The sequence below is a fragment of the Ambystoma mexicanum genome, chromosome 4q (genome assembly GCF_040938575.1).
Source record: "Ambystoma mexicanum isolate Mex_15411 chromosome 4q, UKY_AmexF1_1, whole genome shotgun sequence".
Classification (NCBI taxonomy): domain Eukaryota; kingdom Metazoa; phylum Chordata; class Amphibia; order Caudata; family Ambystomatidae; genus Ambystoma; species Ambystoma mexicanum.
Window position 1 is genome coordinate 583,641,767 of NC_090928.1, and position 24,746 is coordinate 583,666,512.

At 47.1% G+C, this 24,746-nt stretch overlaps 1 protein-coding gene across 1 annotated transcript in view; it reads left to right on the forward strand.

The window, feature by feature from the left end:
- Nucleotides 1-24,746, forward strand: part of MTHFD1L (methylenetetrahydrofolate dehydrogenase (NADP+ dependent) 1 like) — a 2,103,853-nt gene that overhangs the window by 815,787 nt on the left and 1,263,320 nt on the right. Inside the window, exon 15 of the mRNA XM_069608130.1 lies at nt 11,496-11,570. Within this exon, the coding sequence (XP_069464231.1) occupies nt 11,496-11,570 (75 nt within the window). The remainder of the gene's footprint in view (nt 1-11,495; nt 11,571-24,746) is intronic.

The window sequence follows — 24,746 nt, forward strand, 5'->3', positions numbered from 1 at the left end:
TGCAGCTTTGCACTCTCTATTTTTGTACATGAGTTTATCTGTTTTTTTTCCATGCACTAGTATATTGAAACAGCCACTTTATTTTTTGATAATGCGTCATATCTCCTTCCTTAACTATGCTGTGAATAAAAGAGTCCAACTTGGCTGTTAAATTCACAATTCGTGCTGCATTTGGTGTTTAGCTCCCGATCACTATATCAGTACTTGTAGCACCTGTCAGTCCATGCACTCAAAGGTATTATAGGAGTGGCTAGCTGGCGTTTTTCCAGCCCTCTAGAAGGGCCACAAGAGCCAGTGCGCAGTTCTGCTCCTCTGCTGACTCCACAAACTGAGGAGACCAAGAGGGATGTGTGAAAAAAGACAAAGAAGACTTGCTCAACAGTTCCTTGTGTTCCACACACCATTCCTCATAGTTTCCCTGAAAGCTGATCCATCTAAGCACATGAACTGGTCCCAGCTAAGGTACATTTCCCCACTGCTTCGTTTCCTCCGGTACAAATCTCCTGCACTAGCAGCTTTGACATCCTCGCCACCCTCCAGAGTTTATGCCCACTGCTCCTTGTCTGGGCATTGGAGGTTTTCCATATTGCCACCCCACACTCGCCAGATTGGTCCGAGGCTTTTTAGTGCATCCTTTGAATTCCCTCCTTGATGAGAAAGACTGGCCCTATCATGACATCACTGGTTAGAAATTCCACACCAGCAGCACCACTACCAGTGCCACCTACCGCCCTCTTATCAGTCTGAGCAAGGGGCCCAAAAGTAGGTTCCTGTTTTGGGTGAGTATTCCCTGCCCATGGTTGAACAGATTTAAAGATTTCTGATGAGAAGTGGTAGCCCATACAATTTGGTATGGAGTTTTCTGTGGATATTGATGCCTGTGGCCTCTCCTCACAAGCAAATTTGCTAGAGGTTGATGAATCTTGGGGAGATTTTCCTTAAGACACTATGGTCGGGTTCCTCAGCTATAACATCCTCACTGAAGTACTGCTAGTGATTTCCTGCAGCTCACCAGGTTCTCCAAGCGGTAGTTGTGACAGAGTAGCCCAGACCTAGCTCCAAGGAGGTGTAGTGGGGTGTTTTCAGAGGTACAGTACACATCTTTCGTTAATACCAAATAAGAGAAAGTACACTCATTATATTTGTATCAAAAATATAATCTTTATATTAATAAAAGGCAGAGAGAAACAGTAAACTAACAGCTAAGTAAAACTTTGTAAAAGAGATATCACAATGTACCTGGAAAGAAACAATTTCAAATAATATATGAGTCAATGAGTAGTCCTTTCTATAAAAAAAGATACAGCCATGACATGTAAGTAAGATGCTTTTCTTTTTAGGCTGGCAAATACAAAAGAGACCAAGAGGGACAGTAGTGCAAATGAAGGCAGTCTTTGGTGGGGAAGATGTACCTTTGTACGAAAGCTTCTGGAATTTAGTTAGAGGGAAACCCTCCAGAGTCACTGGAAAATGAGGAAGGGTCCAGTGATGAAGAAAGAAATGAAGAAAAGACCGGACAGCAGCACCAGAGGATCAAAAGAGCAATACTCTGAGAATTCGAAACTACCAAACGAATCCTGCGGAACTGCTTTTAAGTAGTGGTTGCTGTGCATGTTTTTCATTAACCACGAGGATAACAACACCACTGCAGTGGGGACTCCCAGACACTTAGGAAGAGCTATTATTCTTGATACAGTGATTCATGGATCAGTGGCTGGTGCCAGCAGGGTAGAAAGGTGAGTAGGATGTGGTCAGCAGTTGATGGTGATGCAGGGTTCCCACATCGTCGTCTGAAACCGGATCGGGTTTCTGAGTATAGGGTTGATTTGGCAAGACCCCAAGGAACAACTGGTTTTGAAGAAATGTTAAAGACAACAAACACACTGGAGATGAGCCAGCCATGGAAGGAGGACTGGGAATGCGACTTTAGGTGGTTTGGTTACAGGTTCTGCAGCAGCAGGACTTCTGGAGATTCCCAGGTGAGGGGGGGGTGGAACCATAGCGTTCCTGGGCAGCAGATTCTGAGGTCACTTCAGCTCAGATAGTTTTCAGAGTCCTGGCAGTGAAGGGTCACCTGCTTCTACATCTGGTGATGAAGGCATAGTCAGGAGCTTCAGGGAGATGAGTCCTTCGAGCAGGAGCTGTGATTCAGTTGCCCCGACCGGATCAGGGAAACGGATGCTGCTGTGTGTTCCTGCTAGTCTTTTTTGGAGAGCCAGAGCTTTGCCGTTGGATTCTTCATGATGTGAAAGGGAGTTGCCGCAGAGCTTTTGTCCTTCCAGAGTGCAAGTTCAGAGATCTATTTGTAGACAAGGTGAGTTGGTGGTTGGGGGGTGGGGGGCTTGCTTTTATCTCCCTCAGTAATCTTTGAGTCAGCACTGCATCCAGACACACACAAAGCATTATTGAAACCTAGGGGTGGTCCGCCAATGGCAGAACATCCGTCCAAGCATACCCATGCTTTCTGAAAAGGACTCGCACAAAGGGTGACATCCACACTGTCCCAGGAAGACATCAGCATATGCTAGTCACAACTGGTTTAAGGCAGACAACAGGCCCAGTATTAGGAGACCCACCTCCAGTGGTCCAAGATGAAGAGGAAGTCCTCTCGCTCTCACACAAACACAGAAGTACAGGGGATAGTCGTGTGAGCCTCTCAAATCTTCAAGGCAAACACAACCTCCATCTTGATGAATGGAGGAGTCGAAAAGGACCCAGCCAGGTCAAATGGATTCCACCGAATGGAAGCGTTTCACACAGACAAAAAAGCCTCTACCAACCTAGCCACATGACTAATGGATGGTACTCTCACTGGGAGTCTAAGAGGTACGTTTAGGGTACCCCTGCCTCAGGACTGACTGAAAGCTCTTAAAGCAAGGCACAAGAGAACAGGGAAACTCTCTGCCAGACTTTAGATGTCTGCTGGAAGAAAATTAGTCACAAACCCAGATAATCCAGAAAAAGTACAGAGACGACATATGGTAAAAGGTGGCCTAAACAAACAATGAGTTCACCACCGATTTCTGAGGCCAGGGCCTGAATTCTTCACTAGAGTAGCAGTTTGCTGCAGTAAGACAACCCGGGACAGTTAATATGCCCTTCCACCAAAGTGGCCAATTGGGTAGACTGCCTATCTGTCCCAGTGGTACAGAGGGTGACCCAGAAGTACTTCTCACATTTTAGCTTGGCTATTTCCAAGCCAGTTCTCCCAATTTGGAAGAAGCCATTTTCCTTTCTGGCAGTCTCTAAAACCATGTCCAGGCTTTCTACCAAGCTGCCCTACTTCTGAGAGCTTGATTGTGCAGGCCCCTACTGCTGGCATGAAGGCTGATGTCTTTCCCATGCTTCCCCTAGACAGCCAATCTGTGAGGCTATGTGAGCTGTGGGGCGTTGAGACCTGGAAACGAAATTTCCCATGGGTCTTGGCGGCAGTGTGCATACTGGCCGGGCTGATTGTTGCAACCTTCATGAGCACGGGCAGGGTGTGGAGTAAGGCTGCAGAAGCGGATGAAGCAAGCGGAGTGGTGAGGCCGGGACAGAGAAGTTCTAGGAGCCTCCAGGCCGTCGCGGGTGATTCCAGCACAGCAGCTGCTTCCCCGGGCTGCGGCGGTGAGACAGTGAAGCGTTTGCTTACCCGGGCCGCAGTGGTGTAGGGCACACTTCCTGCTGGAGCACATTTCAGACTTCTGCTACTCACTCAGGGTCACCGCATGGCGCTCTCGAGCCAAAGATGAGTAAAATGCTGAATGTAATGAATTCATTGTGTGTACAGGATATGGTTTTGGATTTTGTACGTGTGAACTGCATTTCGATATTGAAGTCCTGTGAAGGAACAGACTATTCCCTATAAGTGTCCATGGTGAACCTTTCTCTCGACGCTGATTTGGGCGTGCGGAAGACAAGCAACATGCTGTTAATGTGCACTTGTTTGATTCATGTGAAACATGACAACTTTGAAGAGTATATGAGAACTGGACTGTGCATTGATAATCCCCATATGGGTAGCTCTCGGTGTTAATACTCCACATTCAACAAGACAGCAGGGGGGTTGGCAGGAAACTTAATTCTGGATCGATCATGTAAACTTGTCTTGCATGAACTATGCGTTATCCTACATGGCTTATGGTAGGAGGATTGCTCTGTATTTGTATGACAACAGCATATCCATTTGTGTGTGCTTTGAAGTTTTTGGGAAGTTAGGAGGTAGACAGGGAGCAGGAAGTAGGACAGGACTGAGTGTGAAGCAATTGACTCAAATAAGAAAGGCTTTAGGCTGTTTAGCATTTGCATGTAGATGAAATGTTTCTTTCCCTGTATTCCCCCATACCCAGCCACTTATGTATCCCTAATCCTCTTTCTGGTGATCCCAAAGTCTGCCTACCTATCCACAACCTCTCCCTAACCCTCTCCTCCCTACCCCCCATCGGCTGTCTCATGGTGACCTGTTCATACGCATCAGGGACCTGTGCACAACCAAGGTGGGAAGGTCGACTCCCTTCGACTTCCGCGGTTAGAGGGGTTGCGGATACCCCTTCAGGTGTGACACAATCTAAGATATTGGTTGACTTTGGGCATAATGTTTTTGCCTCTGACCAAACTTGTGCATTGTTACTATAACATGGACTTTAGCAAGATAATCCCCTACATTATGGGCAGGGGTCTGCAGCGATTTTGCATTTGACTTTGAAAACCATGGGAAAGAGGCTGCAAAGAAGATATGCAGGCAGTCTTCGACACTGTGCATTGTGTTGACTGTTCTACGGGCACAGGTATTATTGGATGTCAATGTCTGGGTTTTCACTAGATGTCTAGACAGAACTACTTGATACATTATGCTGTTTGATGGACAAAACCTGTCTGAAGCAAAGGCAGACACCTCCTTAAAAAAGGAAAGCCCCCACAGCGACAACAAAATAATTATGGCTAGAAGTTTAGTCAACAGCAAGTTCTTCATCCCAATCAATGGGACATACGTTCACCCATACTCTTCCTTTCCACAAATGGACAGAAGAGAAGTGCAGCCATCAAAGAGCACCGCCGTGCTTACCCCACTCCCTAGTTATGGAGTGTGGTGTCAGTTGCATACCATCATTTATATGGGGGAAACTGAGGGACTGGGGACTTTGGTGGTATGGCTGCTGCATGTGTGCCCCAGAAGGTGGAAGGAGCGGGGTTCCCTAAAATCTGGTCTTCCCCTAAAATGCAGCAGCATCGTAGCTGTGCAATTAATCTCATTAGAGAAGGGGCATTTAGAAGACTACATGTCACAGCAACCTCGCATGGCTACTGGACCTATGGATACAGGAGTCCACGCGGTTGTTAGCTGGCATGATAAATTGAAATAGATGAGAGCCACGGATCAAGCAGACCAATGCCAGAGCCGAAAGCAGAGTTCATCCGTGTATGCTCAAGCGCTCGGATCTGGTGCCTGAAGAAAATATCATGATGGCGCAAGAGGCTGCAAGCCTTATTAAAGCCTCACCCTACGTTAATACGGTAACATCAGCAGGCCCAAAAACACCTTACTCCATTAACCAAGACTAGAGAGCAAATGGGTATTCAATAAGCAATACAGTTGAAAACATGGTACTACCAGACCAATCTGAACAGAAAAACTTAGGGAGCTTGGAAACAAACCAATCGGGAGTCCGCTTACAAGAAATGCCACAACCTCATGGGTATAAAAGAGGCTGTAGTCAATCATTTGGTGTCTTGGACCCAGAGGAGGTAGACCTATCTACTGGTGCTCCCTGCCTGGAAGTAAGACCACTCCATGGCAGGGGGGTGCCTTGGACGATCAGAGACATAGAAAAAAGCTAGAGGCCCTTCAGGTCTTTACCTATTGAGAGAAGGGGGAAGATTCCATCGGGAAGAAAGTGGACAGTCTGCTAGAACTGGTAAATCAGGAACTGTAGCTGCTGATGGCTGGGGAAGGAAGCTGCAGGAGTGGGGCCTTCTTGGAAACTGAGTCCACAACAAGAGAAATTGAGAGAAATTAAAACCCGGGGAAAAGCACAGCAGAAGAATCCTGAGAATTATGGTGAAAAGGACACCTGTGAGTGGAGGAAGAGAAGCCTGGTGAGAACGGCTCGAGCAGACTGGGGGGAAGAAGGCTATCTATAATGAAAGCATTTGTTACTGTCCGTACCCCGGAAGCGGCACTGCAGACATTTATTGTTGTAGATTGTTTTGCTAGATTAGGGCTGGATGCTTTATCCTCTGCTTAGCCTAAGGACCATCAGCACATTTCCATGTTGATACAATAGTATTAGCCATGTGGCTATAGCACTTCATAAAAATAGGTTTGGAGCTTTTCAGTTGCCCTTTGTTCTTGGAATTTGTTTTGAATAGAATAGGGTGTCCTTGGAGAGACACGGATTGCTTAAGATTTTGATTCCTTGATTTTGGATTTGCCTACAACGTGTTCATTCTCACTGTATGTTGAACCATTCCTGACCCGGTGTAAAAGAAGTCCCCTTTTTAGTTTTAGTGCTTTTCTGCAGACCCTATTGACATGTTTCAACACCATCCCGAAGAAACAACTATTAATAAAGGCTTGGTTAGACAGAATAACATCTGATTCGCTCATGAAATTGCTTGGCATCCCCACATGGGACAAAGGACGTTCCACTTCCTCAGTTCTCCCCAGTCTCAAACCCTCTTTGGTATGGAGTCCTTCCATCACTCTACACCTGTGGGGGCAGGCTGAGTTATTTCAATCTAGGGTGAATTGCCATCGCCTCAGATGCTTGGGCCTTGTGTCATTATTCAGGACTAAAATGTTCAAAATAGTTATTGTCAATAATGAACATAAAACAATTAAAAAACTCAATCAGATCATATAGATGTATTGATATAACCAATATCAAAGTAAATACAAAGAAATGAAAATATTTAGAATCTAAAACACCTAATATTATGTATTCCAAAGAAGTTTTCTGTTATAGACATTATTTGAAACCTTTATTCCAAGGGATAGAAATATATATCCCTTTGTTACAAACTCAAAGATTGATATAACATAATAGGCTTGGCCTACATGTGTTTCGCCATATTATGTTCCACGTTTAAAATACAATATGTGAGCTGCTTCAGGGGCCTATTCAGCTTCTTACTGTTCTTTCCTTCCCTAAACACTTGGAGAAATTCTACTGGTGTCTCATGAATGGCCCCTCTGCGACCTTAAGTACAGCACACATGGATGGGTATAACCCTGCATCCTCTACAGGATTCTTGTCAGGGAGTAGATATTCCTGGCAAACCCTCCTGCCGCGGGTTCTGTCGTCCATGGCCTTTTAGTGTCGCTGGTGAAAGGCCTTTTACTGTGCATCTTTCACTGCCTTTGGATGAGGGTGCACCTTTCCAACTATCTGGATAACCTCTTTCCAGGATGAGGTGGCCGTGACTATTTCAGGCTTCGGTCTTGTCAGTCTTTTCCCAAACTGTCACTGTATTCCTCAGACACTGTTGCTTCTGACTCTTTCTTCCTCCAGCAACCGGGGACACGACTTAGCATGTCTGCCTCCTCTAGAACTTCTTTCAGTACTGGGCCTACAGGTCTCTCCCTTTGTGATAAGAGAGCATGCAAAGACTTGTCATTCTCCTCTAGGTTCTCACGCCTTCTGAGGTTTCATGTTTTTTTAATCCTGCCTCAGAAAGGGCCAGTCGTTCCCTTTGGTAGCATCCCTAGCCCTAGCGTCTCTCTACCCTGATGTAACAGTATGGGCAGGGCAGAAAACTCACCACATTGGTCATGGCTATGATGCGATCATCCAGAAAGCCAGTCACTAGTGTTAGCAGAAGTTGGACTTCTCTCTGTGGGAGTTCTCAATATTGATGCAAGCTTTTCAGTCCGCTATTTCAGTCTTACTTTACTATGCCAGGTGTTGTGCAGTCTGTGAGGGGATTCAGTAAAGTATCCCTTGCACATCTAACCCCTGCCATAAACGGTTTATTGTCCTGAACTGGAATTCAAATTTCGTGCTTTCCTTTCTGAAGTTCCCTTCAAGCCTTTACTTTCATATCCTCTGAGATTTACTGGCAAACAGTTCAGTCAAATGATTGAGTGAGCTTCAGACGCTGATGGTTCTATCCTTACCTTGATTTCTCCAAGGAGAAAGTTACAGTAAAGGTCCAGTCTTAGGTTGTCACTGAATTCAGTCCCTAACAGAAGATGCATCTTCAGTTTGTGTAGCCTCCTAATCCATCAAAGATGGAGGAGCAGTTTCTTCTCCTTGAACCCAACTGGGCTCTGTTTTTATGTCTCTAGGGCCAAAGATTTTCACTTGGATAACACGTTGTTTCTTGGCTACACTAGATTGTGTGAAGGCACAGGGTAACCTTCTCCACTTAGATTGTTCTCTGTCTGCTCGTTATGCACTGGCGGGCAAGGGAGTGCCTTCCACTCAGCATGCTCCTTCTACGAGGGATCAAGCTGCTACCATGGCTCTTTAGTAAGATGTTTCTATCTGAGACCTTTCCCGGTGACAGTCTGATTCAATGGCTAGTTCGGATGCCAGGCCTGGCCGTTGTTACTGTGCATGTGAGCACTTTCTCCTGTTAACTATCTTGGGAGTTTTTCGCAAGTGGAGATATCTGTAGTAAGAAGGTTTCCATTCGAAGATCCAAATTACTTGGCTTTGCTAATGTTCTTTATTTCATAATTTCTCATTACCCTTTGCATCCTACCCATGTGACGGATTGCTTGTGAATCCCATTAGTTGCTCTGTTCCACCAATTTTCCACACATTGAGACTGAGAACCTCAAGAATTTGAGATTGTGCCGCACTCTTTTTATATACCTGTGCGGATAGACATGACAAGATTCCAATGCTCTGGGTAACAGGCTTTGTTGTCTTGTACATACTTTATCAGCAAGAGGGTGGGTTACTTCACCCTCCTTTCTTCTGGGTAAAGGTCCAGACGGGGTACGGATCTTTCTTCTCTGTCTTTTCTTATTTCTCCTGGAATCTGTAGGCCCACTCCAGCAAGGAGTCCTCTCTTGAGCTGCCTTCATCCTAGAATAGACGGAATATGATTCAACATTATTCCTGCTCCGTTCCTGTTTTATACCATTGGCCCGTGGAGCCCACCAATCACTGTATGCTTCCTTTAGACCAATACTCTGCGTTATTCCCCTTGACCACAGACCGCTTTTTGGAGATTAGGTCTGCCATCCAATCGGGAATCCTCCTACTTGGGAGTCGCTCACCAGAGAGCCTGCCCACCATCCCCGTTGTTCCTGGATGCATGCAGTGTCTGCTGCATGCGTCTGCTATTGCAGAGCGAGTGGTGCTTGGGGCGCTCACCCTCTGGTACTGCTGGCGTGGTGCCAGCAGCGTCCCTTCGGCTGACCGTGGTCCGCCCGACCCCACCGCCGCAGTCATCCCCTTCAAATCTGGGGCTCATCAGACGAGGGGAGACCATATGGTGTGGTGTTCCTCAGCTGCATGTTGTGACTCTCATACCCGGAGTCTGCACTTCCTGACCCTGTCCTGTCACCGACTTTAAACCGCTGCTGTGGTTCTCTCTCCCTCTGGTACTATGCCACCCCAAGCCAATCGGGAAGTTATTACGGCAGTTTGCGTGTTTGAGTACCCTTAGCAGGGTACTGGTCACAGTATCTCATGACTTAATATCCGGTACCTGTGATGCACAGACGGATGATTGTGGACAGCATTGTTCCCCCTGGTGGCTATTGAAAAATGTCTGATGGCAGTCATGCACCTGGAGGATATTTTTATTCAATGAGGAATTTGTGGGAGTAAGGACCATCTGAGAAAAATATTGTCACGGGTAAGTAACTTGTGTTTTCCTCACATTTCATTGGCAATTTCGACCAGGGTTGTATTTTTCCAGATTAGTTTTCTCCCCAACTCTTATTATAGAACTGTTTTAGCTAGATGCAAGCTCAGACTCGCAAGCCTTTCTTTCATTCATACGGCTGGTGAATATCTTGGTAGTTTTAAAACGTATGGAAAATAGCCTATTTTCAGTCCCACATGAGGATGTTTGATTGGTGGATACCCATTACCTCCTTTCATATAGTCCCTCAGGCTAAGCAGAGAATCAAAAATGCATATCCTTCTCTCACCTTACTAACATGAACATACTGCTCCTCCGGTCATCTAGTATGTTTCTGTCATCTGTGGTCTCCCTGAATCAACCTCTTTGCCACCAGACACAGCATGAAAGTATAGAACATGGATGTGGCACCAGCTCCTGTGGGTGATGCCTTACACTGCAGTTGTTGGAGAGATTTCTGCATGTCTTATTTCCTTCTGTAACAAAGTAGTTCAAAAACTAATTCTCAACACAGCTAGTGCACAGAGTTTCAGTTCCTGATCAGCTGCAGGGTTATCAATCTTTCTTGGAAGCCTCATTTTAATTTTAAGCAAGGTTAACTGGTTTTCAAATCTTAACCTTTCCTCTCACTTAATGGTCCTTAGGGTAACTCTGGTAATAGCCTTCCATCCTCTGTAGTGAGTGTACTTGGAGAATTTCTGCTTCAGAATTGTGGTTTTGTTTTGCAAATTGAGAAGGAAATGCTCTGTTGTGGTCTCTCTCCGTGCTAGGTTAAGACAGATTTCTAGATCAACTGGGAAAGCCCTCCCCCCAACGTTCTTTCTGTGGCTTCATTAAACAATCACTGCATTGCACCTTTTAGGCATGTATTTGTATCACATCCCCTCTCTGACCTGGTGCTATCCTGTTGGTGCACTGTGAGAGCTGCATGAACTAGGGTTCAATATTTTTGTTCATCCTTGTTTCTAATCCTGTAAAAAGAACAAAAAATGAGAAGGATGCATAATACAGTGCTTATCTTAAACACCGATTGCATCTACTAGGGCAAACATGACTTTCCGCCCTATCACCAAACCATTTTCCATCCAATTCCCCGCCTTGTTACAGGGCATTTCACACTGGAGCCAAATAGGCCTTTAATTTGGACCAAATGTTTCTTGCCTTATTCTTGGCCACAAACCTACTGACAGAGTATCTTCTGTTTCTTGAATGCAATCAGATCCTGCAACCAGTTTTAGTTCAGTTTACCAGACATGGCTACGTTTCTCCTGGCCACTGTCCTTGCCACTCTGACAAATTGTTAATCTGTTTGTCAGGCCAGCAAACCTTTTCATTAGTCATAAAAGATGGCTCCAGGATGCGCACTCAGTGATGGATAATGATTTGAACACCTTTTAGCTAAAGAATGAGTTCCAGGTTTACAGGTATATAACTGGTCCTGATTCTTTTCTCACCTTCCAGGCCCCTTGTGATGCATCACCTTTTGTCTAAGGTGGAACTTGTTTATAGCATGCCTAATAGAAGGTGCTCCACTTGTGAATTTGTTTTCCATGTTTAAGTGAGAGAATCTTCTTTTGTGATTGATACATAAATAGTAATATGACCCATGCATTTTCAATTTAAAGAAGTAAACATTGTTTTGTTTAAAGGCCAGGACCTGTTTTTGCTATGATTTCTGTTTTACTTTCCAGGCTCTGTACAGTCGGCTGGTGCCATTAATTAACAGTGTGAGAGAATTTTCACCTATTCAGATTGCCCGGTTAGAAGTGAGTTGCTCTTTTACTCTACTCATTTACATTTGCATTCCTTTTTATTTTGATTGTTTATTCAGTACAGTGCATGCCCAAATACTCAATTTATCACAAAGATTATCCTAAAGAGCCTGTAGTGTCTTGTTGATGAACCTTTCAGATGAAACATTTCTGGGTTGAAAAATCTGATTCTACATAATCTAGCACAATGTACCCTTGAATGCCTGGAGACCAGATCAGTGGAGTAATGTTTCCACTGCAAAAATGTGTGTTTAATGTGAAGGTCAACGGTTCTGATTCCAGCCCTTTTTTTTCTTACATACCATCTCATCAAATTGCAATGTCAACTTTCCCAACTTAAACCCACCCCCACGTCTCCTCCCCATCTTCCTCCCCACAACCCCTTGCTTCATTGTCTATAGTACCTGGGGGGTTTGAGCATTCTGCAATATACCGTTGCATAATTTACAAGCATCATAATATGTCTAATATTTTCAAGTTCTGAGGGCACCATTGCATCATGTAATCTCTCCTCATGTAGTCCAATATCAACTGCCAGTCTCCTTCTCCAAGTATTCTGTAGGAGATCCATTCCAGGGCAAGTATATCGCACACCTTGAGTAACCATTCAGTGGTATTGGGGGGGAGGGTTGTTTCTGTTACCATTTCCTTGCTAGCACTAGCAATGCAGCTATCTGCAATATTACGTATGCTTCGCGTTGGGATTTCAGTGGGATTTGTAGCTCTGGATCAAAGAGACCGCACATCCATTCCCTCAGTGAATAGGAAGGGGGTCCTTGCACCATGACTTGATCTGTAATTTGACCTCCCGCAGAACTTCTGTAGTCTCGAGCATTCCCACCAAATGTCTCCAGTCACCCCTCCCCAAGCACCCCCTCAAGCACTCCTGAGTTACTAGTAGGTACATGGCGTGTAGTCTATGCGGGGTGTAATGCCACTGTATTACCATCTTATACCATGCTTCCCTAGTTTGTATTGATCGGGTGAGTTTGGGGATCTGTGCCCATAGACATTCCCATTGCTGTAACGGTATCTCTTCTCCTAATGTGTCCTACCATTTCAGCATATATGGCCAGACATGATCTTGGCCTTCCCCTTGTATAATTTTGTATAAGTTTGATGCTAGCTGTTTGTCTCCCTTGTGTGGTGTTAAACATTTTTCAAACAATGTGAGACCTCTGTGTTGTCTGTCTAAAAGATGGTTGTTTTAACCAATGCCTTAATTGGTAATATTCCAAACTGTCTTTCTCTGATAACCCCATCTGCTGTTTACATTCCTCAAAGGAGCGTACCTCCCCCTGGGCCATGTCCCCTACTTTCTCACAACCCACTGCCCTCCAGACTGCAAACGAGGTATGGCTCATTCCCAGAGAGAATTGAGGATTACAGAAAAGTGGTGTGAACGGGGAAGGAATCATGGATAGGTATCCTCACTTAATCAGTTTATCCGAGGTATCGCACACCACCATCAGAATATGGCTGAATTGTACATTATCAGGCCTATCCAGTTTATCACAGCATCCCAGATAGAGGGGTCCCCACCACCGCTTGATCCATTCTAGCCGATGGCTTAGTGTCCTCCTTGGAGAACCATTCCCTGAGGACCCTGAACTGGGTTGCTGTGTAATAATTTGGAAGATCAAACCCCCCCTTCTGTCTGGGGGCCATCAGTGTGGACATTGCTATTCTCTGGGTTTCCTTATGCCAAATATACTGTGATACCATTTTATTCAGAGTCTTAAAAAATGTTTGTGGTATCTTGCTTTGGAGCGTCTGGAATAGATAAAACAATTTGGGGAGCACCACCATTTTTATTGAAGCTATCCTGCCTATCCAGGATATTCGCAGTGGTGTCCATCTATTTAGGTCAGTTCTTATTGTGGCAAGGACATCCGGGAAGTTTGCCCCATACATTGTTGATATTGAATTTCTTAATTTCACTCCTTGGTAAGGAGTTCAGTTTGTAGCGATTTTAAACGTAGATAACTTATGCAGTGTGGGGTACATTTAAAGGCACTAGACGGAAGCCCCCTTCACCTGAACAGCAGCATTTAAACACTGCTACCACAAACTGCCTTGTTTTGCTTTTATTTCCCCTGAATGACATGAAGTTCTACATTGCAACTAAAAACGCCCTCGCTTTACTTTCTTTTCACCTGAATGACAAGAAGTTATACACTGCAATCAAAAAACAGCCCTGCTTTACTGTTATTTCACATGAGAGGCACGAATTTCAACACTACAAGGAAAAACCGCTTTTGTTTTCCTTTTCACATGAACAGCAGACCTTTAAACACTGCAACCGAAAAACGTCTTGGATTTTTCTTTGTGTTCATGTCAAATTAAAGAAGCATGGGTAAAGGGGTCCTACCCATCATTATCAATGGACTTAACAGCAAATACATATTCACCCAAAGAGGAGAATGTAGCATCCTGTCACCTGCAAGACCGGATTTAAACATTAAAAGCAAAAAGCCTGCACACGTGTGAAAAGAAAACGGCTTTAAAAGCCTCAGTGGAAAGATAGCATTGCTCACGCAGAAAATGTCAGGGAAATATCATGTGGGGGTTGACCAAAGTGAATGCAGATTATGTTCCAACTCACAAAACTCCAGTCACCTTTGAATAGACCATTACTACAGGAAAAACCGGTTCTGGCATGAAGGCAGGAACTCATGATGACAAAGCCCCACTCCCACTGGATATCACACACATCCTATAACTATCCTCCAATAAAATGTGATGCTGGAGCGGGCGTCATAATTCCCTGCTCTGCAGACATGAAGGCAGGAGCCCAAAGATTTCGAAGGAGGAAAAGTGTGGCTAGAGCTTGACAAGGAGGTGTGAGCTCCTTGTTGCACCCCCTTCAAAAGAACCCACACCACTTCAGAGACTTATAAAAAAAAAAAAACTCTGTTTACAGGCTGAGCCCAGGGAGACAGATGGCTGTGGGGGATGAAGCGGCCCTCCCGCAGGTGGAACAAGATACTCCCAACTTACATTAATAGACTCATTTCGTTTTAGGCATTTTCGCAGCAATCTGAATAAGAATCAATTTTGTGTCATGTTATTTTTTTCTTGTAATTTCCAGGCGGTTTTAAGGAGGCTAATTGCATTTCCCTAGGACTTTGGGGACTAAAATGGCCAGTTGAGACTAGTTTCTGGTTGGTCTGAACAGGTGACAAATATGACAGTTGATGAAAAGATGGAAGATGAAATTAGGAACATGATGGATCATTTGCAGAGTCATAACTGTTATACATTTTCTGAAAATGACAAAAATGTGCCAAAGGGCCATGCTACTTCGTACGGAGTTGATCGGCTCACCCAATTACCTTTGAGCAACTGAAACTGCTTATCTTTCATATGGCCGGGGCTAGTATAAGTATGAAGTTATGATACATAACTAGTTTTTGCCAAAAAGTTGAGAACAAAGCAGTGTCATTGCAAACAGACAGAGGGTGCTCTCTTCCCTTGAACCAATCATGCCTGGGGACGGAGAGAGGAATGGTAAACTGTCCATTCCTGGTGGCAGGGATAATTACTGGGTACTCCCTCTAGATTGTCAAGTTAGTGTTGTCATTTGTGCTATATAAGGGGGGCTGTACTAGGTCAGGGAACAGACAAATATCCGGGGAGACAGTAGAAGGGGGACGGAGAGAAGGAAGCTGAACCTTACCATCTTTGAGAGTGCAGTGACCAGACTCCTTGCCCTAGCTGTCCAGAGTGTTCTGAGATCAAGTTGGCTGTCCTGAATCCTAAATCAGCGCTTGCTGTGTAAGTAGCAGATAACCCCAGTCCTAAATTGCATAAGCAATTCATTTTTGTAGCATCGCATCCAATATTGCCCCCATTGAAAACCCAAAATTGCCAATGTAATTGTTACCTTCCCATAGAAGAATCTCTTATTTGCTTGTGTATGTTAGCATATCTCCTTTAAAAAAACCTCTGTCTGTGTAAATCCTTAGTTTATTTTTGAGCAAATCAATTAATTCCTCCATTGAAATTCACGGTACAAGATTGTTGAAATTCGAATTTAACCATCTTGTAGCTGTGTTGTATTTAATATTCTAGCCATTAAAGTGTTGCGTCAAGAGAATTAGCCTTGTATTGTGTGCATTACCAAACAAATTCCCATTTGCATCTGTCCTATTAAACCCAAAACCGTTGTTCCATTGTGAGCGATCCCTTTTACCTAGAACTATACCTGTAATGTGCCTCTGTCCTTGTCCTTGAAAACCGATTTTCCTATTGTAAGCTAAACCCCTTACCTGAGCTGTCTGTCATTGTAGACCCAGTGTAAATGAATTTCCATTTGCCACTGTATTTTTCCCTTTGCATTTGCTTTTCTCCCAAAAAAGGATTTTCACACTTCATTTCTGTTTTTGGCCTGGTGTGCTGATTAGTATTCTCTAAACTTTCCCCATCTTCTAAAGTGTAAGCAATAGTAATTTCCTTTCATTCTGTCCCCTAGCAGTTGTGAGAAATAACCAAAACCCCATTCTGCCATTTTGCTCCAAAAACGGGTTTTCACTTGCTTTGCTAGCTTCCCATCTTGTGGTGGTGGGCTTTACCCCAAATCTGACTTTCTCTCTATTCCTTGCCACTGCCTTCCATTCAAAGGAATCAAGTTTATTTGCTGTTTGGAGGTGAGTGTTGCAGCGGGAGTGCTAAAACTGTGGTGCTATCACTTTCTTAACCTGATGGTATTTCCCCGTTTGTCATTATAACAAAAGTGAGTGTAACAGCCCATTTTGAGGGGATTGGGTCCTCCGACGTATTCCATATCTTTGACAGTAATCACCACAGCTGTGCTGCTTTGGAAGATTTTCGGCGTTCTGCGTCGCTGATGTCGATGCGCCATCCCCGAGGACCTCCTCCGACGCCCGACGTCACCCGATGTGATAAGTAGGACGCACGACGCCGGTAGCCTCAGTTCCGTTTTTTCCGCGAACGTGTTCGCTTCGTGAATCTCGGTACGCCTCGAATCCTTGGAGTTTCTGTTGTTATCTTCTCGGTTCTTTCAACCTGTTCGGTTTTTGTGAAAAGCCTGTTCGTGACGATGTCAAACTCGTCTTCAACCCTGCATCTGGGCTTCAAGAAATGCGGGAACTGTGTGTCCAAGATGTTGGTGACGGACTCGCACGACGCCTGCCTCTGGTGCCTCGGGGAGGCCCACGACACAGTCGACTCTGTCGACTGCTAGTCGCTCACAGCCAAGGCCTTGCGGGAGTGCAAGAAGTTGTCAGTAGGTAGGGCTTCAAAGCCCAGGAAATCTAGGTCTGCGGGGCTTTCGATGGATGATTCGAGAGGCGACTCTACGCGTCATCGTCGGAGGTTCAGTGGGTCGTCTCCTAGGAGTCTGTCTCGCCACTCGGTCGCCTTCCCCGTCCTCTTCCGAGGACTCCGCCCGTCGGCGGGTCGCTTATCCCACCATGCAAGCGACACCGGAGGAATGGGCTTCCTTCGGGAAGATGTTGGCGATTCTTGAATCGCAGGGCACCGGTCAGTCTGCGTCTCCGAGTGGGGTCGGTCGTGATCGGTCGAGGGACACCGCTCGCACGCCTTCGGGATCTAGTGGTTGGCACGGTTCGCGGGAGAGGTCCCGCTCGGCCAAGGGTAACCGTTCTCGCCATGCCCGTTCCAGGTCCCGGTCCTGGACGCGCTCGAGACCACGTGATCCTGTGCTGTCTTTGAGGAAGACATCGACGCCTGTGGCGCCGAGGTCGTCGATGTCTTCGAGGAAGACATCGACGCCTGTGGCGCCGAGGTCGTCGAGAACCTCTCTCGAGGCTCTGCTTTCGAGGGGGTCGTCGGCGCCTAGGTCGTCGAAGGACACGCTCAGAGCCCTGGCTTCGAGGCCTGTGTCGACACCGCCGGTACTGGCGGCGCTGCGGCTGACATCGATGCCGATTCTCTCGACCCCGGCGCCGACTCGTTCGGCACCATCGATGCCTTTCGAGGCGGTGGTGTCGGAGGGGCCCCGTGGCACGGGGGTAGCCCCTAGAAAGGCTCTGGCTAAGGTCGGGCATAGCTTTGGTCCCCAGGTGTCTTCCTCTCACCGCCTGGAGTACATTTCAGAGGGTGATGAGGGCTCTGATGAGGGCTTGGTTCCGGTGCCTAATGAGCTTCTCTCGGGCCATAGCCAATTTGATGACCTGAGGCAGTCACTGCATGATGCCAGTGGACTGGACACCTCTCTGGAGGTGGAGTTTTGTAGGCCGGAGCCTGGCACTCATGCCGATTCTTCGTACCGGCGCCTTATGTCTCGGGTCACCGAGTATTTGGGATGGTCGGTTTCCCCAGGGGAGTTTGTTCAGGATGATCTCACAGACATCCTTGATCTTGGTCCCCCCCACTGACCCGGTACTGCCGTTTCATATGGCTCTGCAGAGAAGGGTGGCGGCGGCTTGGACTGCTCTGGAGAGTCTCCCGGCAGTGGGCAAGTCTTTGTTGCGAAAATACCGTCCAGCCAGTAGCGACCCCTGCTACTTGTCCAGGCACCCGCGCCAGAGAGTTTGGTGGTGCAGGCCGCTACGGCCCCGGCAAAGCAGGTGTTGTATCCTACCATCCCTCCGGATAGGGACGACAAACGTTTTGATGGCTGGGCGAAGAAAGTGTTTTCTTCAGGAGGTATGGTGCTTCAGGCGGCCAACTCCGTATGTGCCTTGTTTCGTTTCACACACACTCTGTGGAACTGTGTTGCATTAGCAGCTGAACATATTCCCGAAGGGGACGAACAGGATGGTTTCCTTGCTATGGTTCAGGATGGCAAGGATGCCATGTGTGAGGCCGTTCAGTCGGGTTTGGACATGGCAGATTGTGTCAGCCGGTCCATGGCGGCGAGCACAGTAATACTCAGATTTGCGTGGTTGCGGAAGTCGGGGTTCGCTCCTGATGTGCAGTCCCAGCTCCTCAACATGCCCTTTGGCGGTGAACATCTTTTTGGCAGCAAGGCTGACGAGAGCCTTGAGAGGTTGCAGACCTCCAAAGCTGCAGCGAAGTCGTTGGGCGCTGCAGTTAGACAGCCTCCGCCTTTTCGTCCTAGGGGGCAACAATGGAGGGGAGGTTCCTTTCGCTATTACTCATCCTTCAGTAAAGCGAGAGGAGCTGTCAGTCAAAGAGGCCACCGTAAGAGTGCCAAAGGTGGAAAACAGGGTACTCGAGGTGCCAAGGCCACTCGGGCAGTTGCCTCTTTGCCCTCAGGCAACGCCACAGCCGCTACCACTCGGTCATGAGGCCAGGTCCCATGTTTTCGCCGGTTGGGGGAAGGCTGGTGCAGAATCTTGTAGAGTGGCGTGCCATTACTTCTGGAGATCATAACCCACGGCTACTGTCTTCGTTTTCAGCAGAGGCCTCACGACAATCCACCAGGGAACCTCTCTTTGAAGAGTTAGGATCCGCTCCTTGCGCAGGAAATTCAAGCCCTGCTGGAGAAAGGCGCCATAGAACTGGTGCCTGTAGCGGAGAGGAACAAGGGATGGTATTCCCCTTATTTTTTGATTTCGAAGAAAGACGGAGGATTGAGACCCATCATGGACTTGTGCGGTTTGAACAAACTCCTCAGGAAGGACAAGTTCAAGATGGTTACTCTCTCTCAAGTCCTCCACGCCCTTCAACTTCAGGACTGGTTGGTGTCTCTCGACCTCAAGGACGCTTACTTCCATGTGCTGATACATCCCAAGCACAAGAAGTACCTGAGGTTCGCGGTTGGCGACTTTCGGGTCCTGCCGTTCGGATTGACCTCCGCCCGAGGGTTTTCACCAAGCTCATGGTGGTGGTGGCAGCGCATCTCAGGAAAGTGGTGATTCACGTCTACCCCTACCTGGATGATTGGTTGATCAGGGGGAGCTCTCCCGAGCAAGTCCTGGATCATCTGTCCATCACCTGCCACTCCCTTCACAAGCTGGGCTTCTCCCTCAATTTAAAGAAGTCCCATTTGACGCCAACACAGCGGCTCCAGTGCATCGGAGCAGTGCTCGACACATCCCTGGGGCTGTGTTTTCCTCCCCAGGTGAGGGCTCTTCACATTCAGCAGATGGTGCACAAGTTTCAACTTGCCCAGACGCTCCCGGCATTCAAGTTCTTGAGGTTGCTCGGCCTCATGGCATCCTGCATTCTTCTGGTGCCAGAGGCTCGTCTGCAGATGAGATCTTTGCAGTGGGCACTCAAGCTCCAGTGGTCTCAGTCCTCCGGCAGGATGTCAGACCCTGTTCAGGTGCCACCCTCTGTCGCCCAGGACCTTCTGTGGTGGGCCGTCGAAGGCAATCTGATGAAGGGGGGCCCCATTTTGGCTGCCCTGGCCGGAGGTGACGATCGTGACGGACGCATCCCTCACGGGATGGGGAGCTCATGCCAAAAAGTTGACAGTCGGCGGTCGTTGGTCTCTGTCGGAGTCCAGACTCCATATCAATCTGGTGGAGCTGAGGGCCGTCAGGCTAGCCCTGAAGGCTTTTCTGCCGACTGTGCGAGGAAAGAGTGTCCTGATTCTAACAGACAACACGGTGGCCATGCACTACGTCAACAAAGAGGGGGGGCAGGGTCACTTCCTCTGTGCAGGGAGGCGATGCAGCTCGAGTTCTGGGACATCCAGCAGGAAGTTTCGATCTCGGCTGTTCATCTGGCCGGAGACGATAACGAGACGGCGGACCCCTCGAGTGGATCTCTTCGCCTCCAGTGTCCACCGGAAGTGCGAAAGGTTCTGCTCGCCGGAATTTCCTCCAAAAGGAGCCTTAGGAGATGCGTTCGTGGTGGAGTGGTCATCCCACTGCTGTACGCGTTTCCTCCAGTCCCTGTCATCCCGCAAGTACTGCGGAGGTTACGGAGATTCGGTTCCCAGATGATCCTCATTGCTCCGGCGTGGGCCCGGAGGACGTAGTACCCGGACCTTCTCGACTTGTCCATCTGCCCTCCACGTAGTCTTCCCTACCGAGACGATCTGCTCTCACGGGATGGGGGTCAGGTTCTCCATCCAGAGGTCAGATCCCTCAACCTTCACGCTTGGCTTCTGAAAGGTTGAGGTATAAGGATTGGGACCTCCCTGAAGACCTGTTGGAGGTATTGCTCTCGGCAACAAAGTCTTTGTACCATTGCCGTTGGCGTAAATTCTGCGACTGGTGCAGTGTTAATAATGTGGATCCTTTTGAATGTGACATTCCCATGGTTCTGTCTTTTTTGCTTTCTTTGGCCCACAGGGGCTTGCAAATGGGGACCATTAAAGGTTACCTGGCGGCGCTGTCCATATTTAAGCGCTCGTCCGAAGAATGTTCCCATTTCAAGATTCCTTTGATTTCTCAGTTTTTGAAAGGGCTCACTAATGTGTTTCCTCCGTCACCTTTTCTGGTGCCAGGTTGGGATTTGTATCTTGTTCTTGAGTTTCTTATGGGTGCTCCGTTTGAGCCTTTGCATTCTTGCCCTTTGAGACTGTTAACTCTGAAAAATGTGTTTTTGGTTGCGGTTACTTCCGCTCGCAGCATGAGTGAGTTACAGGCACTTTCAGTTAAGCCACCCTTAAGTTACACAGTTAAGCCACTGTGTTTCATAAGGACAGGGTTGTCCTTCGAGTTAGTCCTTCCTTTCTTCCGAAGGTGGTTTCCGAATTTAATTTGGGCCAGAAGGTTGTTCTTCCGGCATTCTATCCTCCTCCACATCCTGGTAAGGAGGAGGAGAGGCTCCATAGGCCTGATCCTAGTAGAGCGTTGAGCTTTTATACTTCACGCATGTCCCGGGTCAGAATGGACGATCAACTCTTCATTGGTTACGCTGGAAAGCGTTTGGGACAAGCTGTGACGAAACAGACTTTGTCTCGTTGGATTATTTTGGCTATCTCCGAGTGTTGCCGCTTGGCAGGAAAGGACCCACCGGCTGGCTTGCGGCCCCATTCTACCAGGGATATGGCTGCATCTACTGCCCTGCAGAGGGGTGTACCTATTCGTAACATCTGTGATGCAGCCACCTGGGCTCCTGTACATACTTTTGTACGTCACTACTCCCTCGATTCCATCCGAGGACAGAATCTGGCCTTTGGCAAGGCAGTCTTTTATTCCGCAATTTGATTGGGCATGCTAAATTTGTATTCTAAATTCTTTCCCCACCTCCTTGCTTTGGGAGTCTGTCAAAGATATGGAATACGTCGGAGGACCCAATCCCCTCGAAGAACAATTTACTCTCTTACCTGGTAACGTTCTTTCGATGGGAGGGTCCAACGACGTATTCCATATCACTCCCTCCCTACCTTCCCCGCTGCAGAATTTCTTATGTGATTGCAGTTTACGTTTCCGCAAGGCCTTGTGTGTGTGACTGGCAGCAGACTGGTGTCGCACGTTCTGGGGGAAAAAACTACAACTGAGGCTACGGGCGTCGTGCGTCCTACTTATCACATCGGGTGACGTCGGCCGTCAGAGGAGGTCCTCGGGGACGGCGCATCAATGTCGATGCAGTATGCAGACATTGAAAATTTTCCGAAGCAGTACAGCTGTGGTGATTTCTGTCAAAGATATGGAATACGTCGTCGGACCCTCCCATCGAAAGAACGTTACCAGGTAAGAGAGTAACTTGTTCTTCCACTTGGTCGCTCTAGATAGGATATTGCATTTGTGTTGCCACAATTTTGGTGACTGCTGTATATTGTTTTTCCTTTTTCATTAAATAATAAATAAATAAATATGTTATTGATACACACAGGCCTGGTTCCTAGTCCATTGTGACACAGGTTGTTTGTGGAGGTTGAGTGCGAGACGGGTTTGAGGCCTATTAAAAGAATCTGTGGTTTATTAAAAATAAAAAAGCGCTTTATTGTATGCCACATTCGTTGTCGGGGAAGAAGTCCCTGGCAGGAGTGTGCTGTGTAATAAAACCGTGACAGCAGTGTCGCCAACTGGTCTCCCATAAGTCCTAGGTTCAACATTTCTTTTGGGGGATAAGATCCACATAGTGTCTGGTCCTTATTAGATTACTTCATACAATAACTTTGGCTTCTGACATTGAGGGAGTCACTCTACCATTATCAGTAAATGTGTTATAACGTTTCGCTAAAATAGGGCTCAGCTTTGCTCGGAATCTCTGGAAGAAAGCCGCTGGGTAACCATCAGAACCCAGGATTTATTTCTCGGCAGCCGCCTAATTACTGCTTCTACCTCCTCTCTACCTATTTCACCATCCAGTAGGGGCCTATCTTGGTCTGCAACCTGCAGCACCGTGACCTGCCGTATATAGCATTTGACTGCTTCTTGGTCGGGATGGTCAAATCTATATAGGGCCCCATAACAAGATTCAAAGTCATTGATTATTTTCTCTATTTCCGTTGCCACCGTTCCGTCATTTATCTTCAGAGCCGTTATGGTTCGCTTTGCCTCCTCTTGTTGTAACTGCCTGGACAGCAGTCTGAGCTTTATTGCTATTGATATAATACTGTTGTCTAGTGTACTGTAGGGACCTCTCAGCTTTGCGAGAACGGATCAATTCCAGCTGTTAGTTAAGGGCTTTCAATTTCGTATGTGTAGCGTTTCTTGACTTTAGCTAGAGATTGCATGGTTTCCTGTATCTCGGGCTCTCTTGTTCCACCACTTCTTTCTCTTCTTTTTTGAGACTGAATTGTAATAATTTCCACCTTCAGGACCACATTGAAGGCTTCCATACCCCTTCCATGGAGACCCCATAGTTCTCATTATCTGCCAAGTATTCATTTATCTTGTCCTCCAAAGTACCCAGCGCTGCTTCATCACACAAAATCTCCCTGGGTAAAGTCCATGCCGATAAGCCTCTTCGGGGTTCCCATCTGCGTAATGAGATAGTCAGCGGCGTATGATCTGACAGAGGAATTACCCCCAAATCCATGCCCTCAACTTCCCCCAACCGAGACACTGAGACCCAAATGTAGTCAATTCTGGAGAGCGTTTGATGAACATGTGAAAAACAAGAGAACCCGCTATCCTCCCCCCTTATTTCTCGGCAGGCATCCCTGAGGGCCAAGTTCTCAAAGGCTGCTTTTAAACTTTTGGGAGGAGAACTGTTACCTTGGGACTGTGAGCTACGATCTCTAGAAGGCTCCCAAGCTAATTTGAAGTCTCCTGTAAGTATAATTTCCCCTATTGCAAATGTTTCCAGTTTTTGAAGTACAGTACGAAGGAAACTAAACTGGTTACAATTTGGAGCATATATGGTTCCTAAAAATAAATATTTATGCCCCAATTGGTTTTGCACAAAGATGTACCTGCCCAATTTATCCTCCGTTATTTGCAATATTCTTGCCTGCAGAGAGTTTCTAAAGCCTATCAAAACACCTGACGTCCTACTCGGGGCGTTGGCCCGATATATATGTGTGTGAAAAGTGTTGAAAGCGGGGGACTGCCCTGTCCGCCTTTATGTGGGTCTCTTGTAGTGTGATCATTTCTGGTTTATTGCGGCCAAGCAACCTTTCAACTTTATTCCGTCTGGCGGGGGAATTTAATCCCTGTACATTATAGGAGGGGATCTTAATTGACATCATCACTGTAATAGTCGCTACCTTTATACCACTTCATTATGAAAATGTTTGGAACCCTCTCCCTTTCCCCCTTCAACTTGCAGAATCCATTTAAATCACTTCAGCCCTTCCCACCTCTCCCCCTGACAACCCTTAATCTTATCTCCCGCTCCCCCCTTGTACTACCCTGACCCCAACCCCCCTCCCTGCACCTTCCGCCTCCCTCCCATGGTGCTCCCCCCCAACCCCCAACCCTACCCCATCCCGGTCAGGACCTAAGTTCTCTAGAAACACCCCAGACACTGTCCTAGAGCAACGGACCTGGTAAAACCCCAGTAATTTCCCCCTTGGGGGTGCACTACGCCCAAAGTGGATTTCAACTTAACCCCGACCACCACCCCCGCCCAGACCCATTCGACCATAACTTCATGTTTTTTTTTTGTAACATAACTCACTCCCCCTCCCACAAAACGTTTTCAACCAAGCAGCATCTGGTTACAAACCCGCAGTACTCTGAGCCCTGGAGAACTTGGTGTGAGTTACTTAATCCGAGGACCTTTCAGTTGTATCTCTCTTTCCCCTCTCCTTCTCCCTCCCCCTCCAACTCCCAAGGTCTGTTGCCAACTGCCTGGGGGGCGGCCCTCGCTGATGTCGTTGGTTATGCCTCCTGCTAGTCTATGTTCAGTGTCCTTAACCCCTGCTTTGCT